Here is a 12562-nt window from a genome sequence, read left to right on the forward strand (position 1 = left end):
GATGGTCAGATATATTTATTAAATATGGTTCTTTCCACAGGCAAGACCCAACCCCCCAAAAAAAAAATACATGTTTTTAAGAACAAAAATAGATGACAGGTTTGTGAATCCTGAGCAGAAGGCCTCAGACACCCCCACGTCTCTCAAAACAGAAAAGCATGAGGGGTATGGGTTTATTTCTTTGTCTCATAAATCCATCTTCTAGTCATTCATTAACATGGGTTAAAGCAGACCAAAAATGCATTTTCTATAGTCTCCGGTATGGGGGGGGGGGCGCTCTGTACAGTGTAGCATTAGGTGTTTTACAGTGTGCATCTACGTCGATATGTTACAGTTCATCTCTGATATGAGTGAGGCATCACAGAGCCCGTCTGTCGATGTTGGTGAGGCTCTGAAGAATAATTATTAAGTACTTTACTTTTTTACATTGTTCATTTACAATTGACTTTGATTCGTTCAAAAGGAAGCATGTCATTAGGTGGCGGGTTGATTTCCTTCTGTCATTCATACAAGGGTAGTTACACAAATGCTCCTTTTCCTCTGCCATCCCTCTAACCAATAGGAAGTGAATAGATGTTATATACACATGACATAGGTTCATGGTGAAGTTCTAACTATAATCTAAATGATGGTTTGCAGTGGTCAGAACAGATTTCAACGCAGACTGCTTTGTCACAGCTGATGGACTAGGGCTTGTCCCTCCCTCACCAGACAATCAAAACAAAAAAAGCACCAGAGGTGTTGGTAGAGATTTCACATTTCAAGAGAGAAAAATGTCAACAAAAAAATAAACATCTGCAAACTAAGAGAAGGACAGCCTAAAGCATCAAGGTTGGCATGGCAGGTAATGTGTTGCTGACATACTAATAGAACTTGGACTGGTATGGGGTTTACTACCTATAGGAGAATGTGCACTGGCATGGTGTGGGGTTTGCTACCAATGGAAGAACTTGCAATGGGGTGGGGTTCAGGGGGTTTGCACTGCAGAATGTTATCGCAGGTTATTCTATTTGACCGGCGATGGCACAATATCACACTATAGCTCAAGGGAGCTGGAACACCTACGTATCCTTGCACAGAGATGATGCATATGACCTTGTAGGGTTTCAAGGTGGGATATACACTGCGTAACACTAACAATCATTGTCCCTTCAGAAGGCTGCTCAGTTACTTAGCTACTAAGTCTATGAGTAAGAAAAAAGGTCACTCGATGATTTTCATTCATTTCATGGCAAGGAAACATTGTGATTTTACTGCATTTTTGGACATCTTTTGCTGAATACATGAGCATTTATTTAGTGGGTAGCAACTAGCACTAGGAAGCACTTCTGGTACTGACATTTCTGTTGTATGCATGTGACATACAGATCAACATTCTTAGCAGGGAAAGTCAAGTAACTAATCAATTTACTATCCCAGAAAGGGAGTTCGTGCACCACACTTGCAAAAAAATAAATAAATGGCCACGGGAGATAGATACATCCATAACTAAATGTCTCCTTTTCATTTCGTGTTTATTTCTCTCCATTAGTAGCAACTGCTTTGCGTCGGGTGAACATACAGCATTTGAGACGAAGGCTATATAAATCGCTCTCTCTCAAAAAATAACATGACTTAATAAATTAAATAGGCAGGTAAATGATATAAGAAGAGTAGCAAGGTGCAGTGCCATGGCAAAGCAAAGCTTTGAGTGCCAGTGATAAACCTGCCACTGCAACAGACCTAGAAGCCCCCAACCCCGGCCACCAGTCAACACCACTCAGTCACAACATGTCTCTCTCAGAGCTGGTGTACACAAACAGCCAGTAACAAGCACCCATAGAGGTCCTAGAACTCAAAAGTATAGGATCTCTATGCAAGTACCATTCTATCAGGCAACTACAAAAAAAAAAAGGAAAGAAAAAAGGAAAATAAAGGGGGGGGTCCCATTACCTGATTCATAAAATGGAACCACTTCTTTGATCCATGTCCTCTTCTGAAGCAACAAACCTGTGTAGGCTACACACAACCACGGAGTAAAAACTGATGATCGTCCTCCTTGAGTCATGTTCTCACAAATTTCGACAGTAAAGGATGTTGGTTCTTGACTCGAGCCCAGAAAAAAAAGTAAGCGTTTCCTTTTCGTCGACAGCTCCAAGTTTACACATAATCCAAGGTACAACAAGACTGGATAATCTCAAGTGAAGGTACCATCCACTCATCCAGACTTTAAAAGCACAGTGCAGTCAAAAATGTGATTCTTGTTTGTATGAATATATATCTCCACACTATGAGGTTGGAATAATATTGTGAAAATTATAATGCCCTTTTAGTGTAAGGGCTGTTTGAAAGGACGGCCTGAAATTTCTGCCTGTTTTGGTGGGAGGGTTTTGGCATTCCATGGTGACGTCACCCTGCTGTAAATTGGTTAATAGACCAATAAGTTCCAAACCCCTCTGCCAATAACAGCTAATTTACAGTTATCCCCTCCCATACCACGCCCAGACAGTCCTAGCGAAATTCTTCCTTGCGAAATTGCTCTTTGCTAAGAAGCTATTTGTTTGTTTTAAATTTAAAATGTTTTTATTTTTTTAAATATCACAGTAAGGTACTTAATTGTTACCCAGAAATGATTTGATATAGAGATAAAAACAGCTGCATTGGACGTTTAATCACCATACTCTTATCTTGGTGCAGAGTTGGAGGGGACTCGAGTCAGGGCTACTGAATACTGGTTTTTATTCAATGACAATACTGACAGGCTGATGGGTAGCTGGCTTAAGTTGATAGGAGTGGATGTGCAGTTGGGGTTGGAGGCAGTCTTCCTCTTTTCTGGAGGCAGCCATGCAAGCGCAGCACAATCACAACTACAGGTCCAAAAAACCCAGGCACCGGACCAAACACTACAATCACCCTTAAAAGCTCTATAAAACTAGAGCCATAAGTTATGGTTCAACTATAAAATCCTCTCTACGTTTTCAGTCTCCTTTTAAAAACCAGCCAAAAAAGGGGGAAAAAAATGAATCATACATAGATTTTTCAGTTTTTAAAAGCAGAGGAAAAGCTGAAATTCTTGCATATTTTATGGGGTATAATATAAGGGGGATTGCTAAAATGAGGTTGTGAATCAAGATTTGGTTTTTAAAATGACAAAATAGCTTATGTACATTGGTAGTTCTGTGCAATGTTTCATTTTTTGTTGTTTTACATGGCTGGATATACTGTGGTAGAGAGAGACATCTTTCTCTACTCTTGGCCAAATCCTTCTGTTTCCTCGATGGCAAAGAGCAGCTTCTCCTTCAGCTGTTCAAAGCTTTTGTACGGGGGCAAGTCCAGCCTGTTAAAGCTGAAGAAAATAAGCAAAAATCCAGTAATTGAGTTTGAAAGCAAAACAAGAAACAGTCATTGTATTAAAGTATGACATGATTTACACCCAACACATTATTTGACATTGAAACATCATTCATTGATTTGATTTACAAGCAGGATGTTGCCGTGGAGACGGACCACTCACCAAGTGTGACTCCGAGGGAGCCAAGTGTCTTTTCCGACCTTCTCAATGCAGAACTTCTGGGGCCCGTTACTACCTGCAGAGACAGAGAGAAAGATGAGGTGAACAAAATAAATCACTGCAAATACTTGCCAACTAAATAGCCGTTTCCCCCAGTACTATCTACGTTATCCACAGAAGAGGGTAATTAAGTCTAAGACAAGCAAGCCGTCTCCGAGCCAGAACGGCACATAAATAAATCCTGACTAATTGTTCAACCCCATATCAGTAGACATGGAGGTTAGTCTTGTGTGTGTGTGTCACTAACCCATGAGCTCAGCGAAGCCCCCTAGAGGCAGTCTGCAGGTCCCCGTAACAAATTGCATGAGTCTCAGACGCACCTCGTTGTCCACCTCCTTCACCAGCTGTACACACACACACAGACGATTAACACTGCGACAACATTAACACATCCTTACCAACATATACCTACCTACCTACCTGTACCCCATCTGTACAGAAACATATGGGAATTCAGGGCAAGTGGTGTCCAAATCACTAAGGACTTAAAATGCTCCCCACACAGTCGTGAAGAAGGCGTGACAGCCCCTTTTCCCCTTCAGCAGGTTGGAAAAGTTTGGCAAAAGGTTCTACAGCTGCACCATTGAGAGCATCTTGACTGGCTGCATCACTGCTTGCTATGGAAACAGCACCACCCTTGATTGCATGGCACTACAGAGGGTGGTGCGGACAGCCCAGTACATCACTGGGGCCGAGCCCCCTGCCATTCAGGACCTCTATATTAGGCGGTGTGAAAGGAAGGCCCAAGCCATAGACTGTTCGCTCTGCTTCTGCACAGCAAGTGGTACATCAAGTCTGACACGAACAGGCTCCTGAACAGCTTCTATCCCCAAGCCATAGTCTGCTAAATAGCTAACATAGTCCGTGTAGCCATTTTGAGAGTTGACCATTGTATTTTATTTTTAGACTGTAAACACTCACAGGGCCCTACACATGCACAATGACACTCCAGCACACACAATCCATAATTTGCTTAAAACCCACATTTATACTGACTCTACACACAATCATATATGCTGATGCTACTCTGTTTATCATATATCCTGATGCCTGGTCACCTTACCTCAATAAACGTCTACCTCCAGCACTCCAGTATCCCTGCTCATTGTAAATAGTATGCTTGCTTACTTTCTCGTGTTCTTATTTTTTATACATCTTGTGTTTTTGTATTACCTTGTTATTTTCTTGCATGACATTGTTATTGATTACTGCATTGTTGGGTTTAGAGCTTGCAAGAAAGGCATTTCACTGAAAATAAAGGCAGTCGCGGAGACTGAACCCATGACCTTGGAGGCTCGGATGTACCTACCTGCCAGAACCAGATGATCTGCTTACTGTTCCTGGTGTAGTGGCGATACACAGTGTTTCTCTGCCAATCCTGTAGGTCCACCTCCTGCATGCCACACAGCATCACCTCAAGCTCCTTCTCATCAAAGTACTGGAGCCACTGCAGAGGCACCACCTCGTTGAAGCCGTCCAGAAAAGCTTTGGTCTGGCCCTCCACGCCACGGGAGAACCGCCACTCTGCCATCAACCTGTAGGAAACATGATGTAGTGACAGTTATGATTAGAAAGATGAGACCCTAAGCAGCCTCAGGTTTGATCAATGTAAGGACGGCAAAGATGACAAATATTTAGCTAGTTGATATCGGGCCAGTTTAGGACACAGATTTAGCCCAATCCTGGATTCAAAAGCTTGTTCAATGGAGAATCTCTATTGCAAGTACCTTTAAGCAAAGAAATCCATAACACAGCAGTAAGATTAGCAAAATGAAGATGTACGTCACTAAGCGGCAGCACTATTATCACCATGTTAACATGATACTAAAATACATGGGCACAATTGCTCATCGCATATCATTGGATGCCTCTGCGTTTCCGTGAACAAGCTGCTCTGTGATCGGTCCATCACTCGGGCGGCGCCTCCTTCCTTACCCGATGTACTCCTCTTTGTTCTCCTCCGTCACCAGGAGGTCGCTGCCGTCAGGCTTCAGGTCATGTGACGTGAGCTTCCCCAGGATCTCCATGTCCACAGAGAAGTACATCTCTAGACTACACTCCTCGATGTTGTTATCCCTGTCATGAAGGACAAGCACCATTATATATAGTACATCTCTAGACCACACTGCAGGATGTTATTATCCCTGAAGTGAAGGACCACAGAATCAAGGCTAAGCTCAGGTCCAATGTTAAGAGAGAAATACACCTCTAGCCCCACACTTGTCTATGTTGTTATCCCTGGAGAGGAGAGAGCACCACAGTGTAAGCTGGCTAGCACAGGACCAATGTTGATTTCCTCGATGTTGTTATCCTTGGAGAGACGGGGAGAATGCTATGGACTAACATAATGTAGCAGCAGGCGGAAAATAAAACGCCTGACCTGGGCACCCACATCCGGTTTTCAGGGAAAAATACTATCTAGGTGATGCTGTATCCCTGAAAACTGGATGTTTTACAGTTTCTTCTGACCCGCTAAGGGTGGCTCAGGAATAAACAAAGTACATCTCTAGACCACACAGTTGTTATCCCTACACAGGAGAAAATTGCTTAGGGGTTTGGTAGTCAATGATTAAAATGGGTAATCACCTTCCTCATATTGATTTGCACCCCCCTTTTGCCCTCAAAACAGCCTCAATTCGTCGGGGCATGGACAAGGTGTCGAAAGCGTTCCACACGGATGCTGACCCATGTTGACTCTAATGCTTCCAACAGTTATGTCAAGTTGGCTGGCTGTGCTATGGATGATGGACCATTCTTGATACACAAAGGAAACTGTTGAGCATGAAAAACCCACCAGTGTTGCAGTTCTTGACACACTCGAACCGGTGCGCCTGGCACCTACTACCATACCCCGTTCAAAGGCACTTAAATATTTTTTCCTGTCTGTTCACCCTCTGAAGAGCACACATACACAACCCATGCCTCAACTTAAAAATCCTTCTTTAACCTGTCTCCTCCCCTTCATCTACACCGATTGAAATGGATTTACCAAGTGGGATCATAGCTTCCACCTGGATTCACCTGTTCAGTCCATGTCATGGAAAGAGCAGATTCTTATGTTTTGTACACTCAGTGTACAGTGCATACGGAAAGTATTCAGACCTTGACTATTTCCACATTTTGTTACGTTACAGCCTTATTCTAAAATTGATTAAATAAAAACATCTCAGCATTCTACACACAATGCACCATAATGACAGTGAAACCAGGTTTAGAAATTTTAGCAAATGTATTAAAAAAATAAAACAGAAATGCCTTATTTGCATAAGTATTCAGACCCTTTGCTATGAGAGTCGAAATTGAGCTCAGGTGCATCCTGTTTCCATTTATCATCCCTAAGATGTTTCTACAACTTGATTGGAATCCACCTGTGGTACATTCAATTGATTGGACATTACTTGGAAAGGCACACACCTGCCTATATAAGGTCCCACTGTTGACCGTGCATGTCAGAGAAAAAAAACCAAGCCATGAGGTTGAAAGAATTGTCTGTAGAGCTCCAAAACAGGACTGTGTCGAGGCACAGATCTGGGGACGGTTCTTAAAACATTACTGCAGCATGTAAATCCCCAAGAACACAGTGGCCTCCATCATTCCTTAAATGGAAGAAGTTTGGAACTACCAAGACTCTTCCTAGAGCTGGCCACTGGCCAAACTGAGCATTCGGGTGAGAAGGGCCTTGGTCAGGGAGGTGACCAAGAACCCGATGGTCACTCTGACAGCGCTCTAGAGTTCCTCTGTGGAGATGGGAGAACCTTCCAGAAGGACAACCATCTCTGCAGCACTCCACCAATCAGGCCTTTATGGTAGAGTGGCCAGACGGAAGCTTCTCCTCAGTAAAAGGCACATTACAGCCCACTTGGCGTTTGCCAAAAGGCCCCTAAAGACTCTCAGACCATGAGAAATATGATTCTTTGGTCTTTTGAAATTAAGATTGAATTCTTTGGCCTGAATGCCAAGCGTCACATCTGGAGGAAACCTGGCACCATCCCTAAATGAAGCATGGTGGTGGCAGCATCATGCAGTAGGGATGTAATCGCTGCCAAAGGTGCTTCAACAAAGTACTGTATAAAGGGTCTGAAATTATGTAAATGTAATATTTTAGTTTTTGCTTTGTCATTATGGGGTATTGTGTGTAGATTGATGAGGGGGGGGGAAATAATCAATTTTAGAATAAGGCTGTAACGTAACAAAATGTGGAAAAAGTCAAGGGGTCTGTATACTTTACAAATGCACTGTATATGCCAGTTAGCAGATGCTTTTATCCCTGTGCGAATGGAACCCACAAACTTGTGATTCCTGGCCAGGATGGGTCAAGAGAGTGGTAGGTCTGCCTACCTGATCCAGATCAGAGAGTTGTAGAACTCAGGGTCGATGGACTCCAGGTCTTTAATGATGAGCTTCTTGTTCAACATGCGTTTATAGAACGGCAGAGAGAAGCCTGTGTCGATGAACTTCCCGTGGAAGAGGGCCTGTGGACAGGAGAGACCAGGAATGTTCACATGATTCTGAGTGTTTGTGAGTGTTTGTGTATGCAAGACTATGTACATGATCTCAGTGCGTGTGCTGTACCATGGCTATGAATCGTCCTATAAAGCAGAAGTAGGAGAGGTGGTCAGGGTTGATGGTGGAGGCTGGGTTTATCTGCAGACAGTAGTTACTCTTGCCAGCGTACTCAAAGAGGCAGTACATGGGGTTGAGCACCTCGTGGGATAACAGGAAGAACCACTCTCTGTGGGAACAAGAGAGAGTGAGGGAGTCAGAAGTGAAGACTGGCAATGAAAAAAAGATCTGGAACGTAATTTTATTATGCATGTTTCTTTCAAACAACAAGTCTGGAATAATCTTACTGACAGGCATATGGTTACAGAAATGTCCTAAAAGACTAAAGGGTGATTATCATTGTGTGCAAATGCGATGTGAGTGGTTGTGACAGACCTGGCTAGACCACCGTAGTCCAGTCCCTCTTCTCCTCTGAAGATGACGTACAGTCTCCTCCTCAAGTCGTAAGGTTTCAGGGCCATAATCTGGAAACGCAAATACTAGCATTAGCCTACAGAGAACCAGCCACTGTTAAAACATTTTACCCAGAGTGAAATGTGGTTTGCAGGCAGGGGTAACATAGTCCATAACATAAAACACAATCACCATCCTGCAACTTATCACATGTAATAATACAATTGTCTTACTTTGAGTTGCACAAATGATATACAGTCAGTGAGGAACAATGTGACATGCCATAAGGAACTGTACGTGTGTTTGTGTGTTGCTGTCTGTGTCTCCTGCATATTATGTTCTTACAACCGGTTCCACACAGATGGACCAACTCTTACTTGTTGGAAAGAGTCTTCGAACAACGTCTGCCTAGACACGGTGATCTTAACATGGCTGGGGAGTGCGTTGGACTGGAGAAAGAAAGACAAAGTGGCTGTGAAATCAAACCGTGACTGGAATGTGCAAAACAACCATCCCTTCGTCCAAACTAAAACAATCCAAACAGAAGAACATAGGGAGAGTAATATTACCTGACAGAGGTAGCGGAAGTGTGCTAGTTTCCACCTGAAGCTGCGCTCGTACGCTATCTGTGGGCCTTTGGTGCTGAGGAGGGAGTGGCAGAGGTTAGAGGTCAGGGACAAGGGGCACAGTAACAGGATATAACTATTCATCGTCATGTGGCCAGAATAATTGTTTGATGAAGCCATAATGAACTGGAAAAATATCCCAAAAGATCTTAAAATGATTCAGGGATGTTGGTGGTTTTCTTGAATATGTAAATTAAACAATAACAAGCAGAGAGGTTTGCTGCTCATTGCATCACAAGACACTGTAACTAATGACTGTTTCATGAGCAGTTGCTCTTAAACAGGCCCAGTCTGTCATACGTACAGCACCCCCCCAAAAAAATCAAGAGTTCAGTCCACTACTTACACAGAGGACTTCCCTGTGCGCGGATCACTGAAGGTGGTGGTCCGAGTGTTGTGATCTACGAAGTAGCGGACGCCCTCCCGCGTGTACCGGATCTCCCAACCCTGAGGAAGAGGGTCCTCATTCTGGAGCCTGGAGAGAGGGGGGTGAGAGGCAGAGCGCGCAAGAGAGAGCGAGCGAGCATATTAAAGAGAGAGACTCTACTAAATTCTGTTTTTGATAGATACTATCAGATCGACATGGCGTTGCCACAGAGCTAGCTGGGCTCACCCTTGTGTGCGGGGATCTTCCCACTGTGTTGTCTTGGTGCTGTGGTTGACAAAGTACACCCGGTCGTTGGAGTCCACACGTCGCTCTAGTGGGGGGAAAAAATACAGGAGAGAACAGTTTAGCTCACACAGCAACATGCAAGTAGAGAGAGAGGAAAGAGAAACAGAGCTGGTAGTCCCATCCACCAAACTACTAGGTGTGAAACAGGAAAGAGACTCTGGGGGTATGCTCATTTTGTATATAGCAGACCTAACCCACTATTAAATTAGTCAAAACAGGAACATTTTACATCTGGCTAATTAAATAAGGAAATTATCTCAGAGAAAAATGTTGTGTGCTACCTATATCCCCCCAATAGAATCCCCATACTTTAACGATGACAGCTTCTCCATCCTAGAGGGGGAGATCAACAATTTCCAGGCCCAGGCACATGTACTAGTCTGTGGCAACCTAAAAGCCATAACCTGACACCCTCGGCACACGGGGGGACAAAAACCTACGTGGAGGTGACAACATTCCCACCCACATATGCCCCCCTAGACGCAACATAACCAACAAATTCGGACACGGGGAATGTACATAGTCAATGGTAGGTGTCGAGGGGACTCCTATGGTAGGTACACCTATAGCTCATCTCTTGGCAGTAGTACTGTAGACTACTTTATCACTGACCTCAACCCAGAGTCTCTCAGAGCCTTTGGCCTGGTTTGCTAACTACCTCTCTCAAAGAGTGCAGTGTATAAAGTCAGAACATCTGCTGTCTCAGCCACTGCCTGTCACCAAGGGTGTACCCCAAGGCTCGAGCTCAGGCAATAGGATGAGAGCTTCCATTTATATGCGGATGATACAGTCTCATACGCAGCTGACCCCTCCCCGGATTTTATGTTAAAGGCTCTACAACAATAGCTTTCTTAGTGTCCAACAAGCTTTCTCTGCCCTTTACCTTTTGTTTTGGAGGTGTTCAAAACAAGGTTATGTGGTTTGGCAAGAAGAACACCCCTCTCCCCACAGGTGTGATTACTACCTCTGAGGGTTTAGAGCTTGAGGTAGTCACCTCATACAAGTACTTGGGAGTATGGCTAGATGGTACACTGTCCTTCTCTCAGCACATATCAAAGCTGCAGGCTAAAGTTAAAGCTAGACTTGGTTTCCTCTACTGTAAATCGCTCCACTTTCACACCAGCTGCCAAACTAACCCCGATTCAGATGACCATCCTACCCATGCTAGATTACGGAGACATAATTCATAGATCAGCAGGTAAGGGTGCTCTTGAGCGGCTAGATGTTCTTTACCATTCGGCCATCAGCTTTGCCACCAATGCTCCTTATAGGACACATCACTGCACTCTGTATACCTGTCGCAGGACCCACTGGTTGTTGCTTATTTATAAAACCCTCTTATCTCTCCCTTTCCGCCCCCCCCCCCCCCCCATCTGAGATACCTACTGCAGCCCTCATCCTCTATATACAACACCCGTTCTGCCAGTCATATTCTGTTAAAGGTCCCCAAAGCACACACATCCCTGGGTCGCTCGTCTTTTCAGTTCGCTGCAGCTAGCGACTGGAACGAGCTGCAACAAACACTCAAACTGGACAGTTTTATCTCAATCATTCAAAGACTCAATCATCGACACTCTTACAGACAGTTGTGGCTGCTTTGCGTGATGCATTGTTGTCGCTACCTTCTTGCCCTTTATGCTGTCGTCTGTGCCCAATAATGTTTGTACCATGTTTTGTGCTGCTACCATGTTGTTGTCATGCGTTGCTACCTTGCTATGTTGCCGTCTTAGGTCTCTCTTTAAATCAAATCAAAGTTTGTCACGTGCGCCAAATACAACAGGTGTAGAACTTAGTGAAATGCTTACTTACAAGCCCTAACCAACAGTGTCGTCTCGTTTATCGTGATGTGTGTTTTGTTCTATATTTATTTTTAATCCCAGCCCCCGTCCCCGCAGAATGCCTTTTGGTAGGCCGCAATTTTAAACAATTTGTTCTAAACCGACTTGACTAGTTAAATAAAAAAAGAGCATTGTCAGTCCACTGACACCCCCTCAGATCAGAGCAAAATCAGAACTTCGCTCAAACAGGAGGCAAAGCCAAAGGAGCTAAATAATATAAAGACAATGCTATAGATAGGAGAGTAGTGTGGAAATCTATCAAAAAACTATTAGGCAACAACAAATTCAATCCCTTCAGACAATTCCCTGGACAAAAGGTGTAACTTGGCAGTAAACCTAAACAGTATATTTGACCTCTCAGCTTCCCTATCAAATCTAAAAATGTGAAGACAACCTAAGAAAATTAACGACAAATGGTTTGATGAAGAACGCAAAAACCGAAGAAAGAAATTGAGAAACCGATCCAACCAAAAACAGAGACTGGTGAATCACTAAAACAATACAGAAATACACCACAGGAAAATAACAGCACATCAGAAAATTAGTAAAAGAAGTATCCATTTATTCATTTTCCCTTTTGTACTTTAACTATTTGCACATTATTACAACACACACAATGACATTTGAAATGTCTTTATTCTTTTGGAACTTTTGTAAGTGTAATGTTTATTATCTATTTCACTTGCTTTGGCAATGTAAACATATGTTTCCCATGCCAATAAAGCCCTTAAATTGAATTGAGAGAAAGAGAGAGAGAACAGGAGGAACAACAGACAAGACTGCAAATAGACAACAAGAGGTGAATGTTCAAAAAGGATTGGTATGACAGAAAGAGTCCGAATATGCATGAAAAAAATATATACAAGATCATTTTAGTATCAATCTTGTACATCTGGCCACGAACCAAGCCAAGATAAAC

General features: G+C 43.4%; 1 protein-coding gene across 4 annotated transcripts in view; it reads right to left on the reverse strand.

Moving 5' to 3' along the window:
• The window catches only part of LOC139583722 (NEDD4-like E3 ubiquitin-protein ligase WWP1), a 55682-nt gene continuing 43120 nt past the window's right edge, over positions 1 to 12562 (reverse strand). For 3 of the 4 annotated variants that reach the window (XM_071415107.1, XM_071415106.1, XM_071415108.1), the window contains exons 12-23: positions 9746 to 9830; positions 9479 to 9607; positions 9076 to 9148; positions 8884 to 8955; positions 8489 to 8577; positions 8123 to 8282; positions 7889 to 8022; positions 5486 to 5626; positions 4860 to 5085; positions 3798 to 3894; positions 3494 to 3566; positions 1 to 3325 (exon numbers count right to left, since the gene is read on the reverse strand). In XM_071415107.1, coding sequence (XP_071271208.1) covers positions 3226 to 3325; positions 3494 to 3566; positions 3798 to 3894; positions 4860 to 5085; positions 5486 to 5626; positions 7889 to 8022; positions 8123 to 8282; positions 8489 to 8577; positions 8884 to 8955; positions 9076 to 9148; positions 9479 to 9607; positions 9746 to 9830 — 1379 coding nt within the window. In that variant the 3' untranslated portion in view covers positions 1 to 3225. Of the gene's footprint in view, positions 3326 to 3493; positions 3567 to 3797; positions 3895 to 4859; positions 5086 to 5485; positions 5627 to 5759; positions 5862 to 7887; positions 8023 to 8122; positions 8283 to 8488; positions 8578 to 8883; positions 8956 to 9075; positions 9149 to 9478; positions 9608 to 9745; positions 9831 to 12562 lie in introns of those variants that run through there. The other variant, XM_071415109.1, reaches the window with a different exon arrangement.

This window comes from Salvelinus alpinus, chromosome 8 (genome assembly GCF_045679555.1).
Source record: "Salvelinus alpinus chromosome 8, SLU_Salpinus.1, whole genome shotgun sequence".
Classification (NCBI taxonomy): domain Eukaryota; kingdom Metazoa; phylum Chordata; class Actinopteri; order Salmoniformes; family Salmonidae; genus Salvelinus; species Salvelinus alpinus.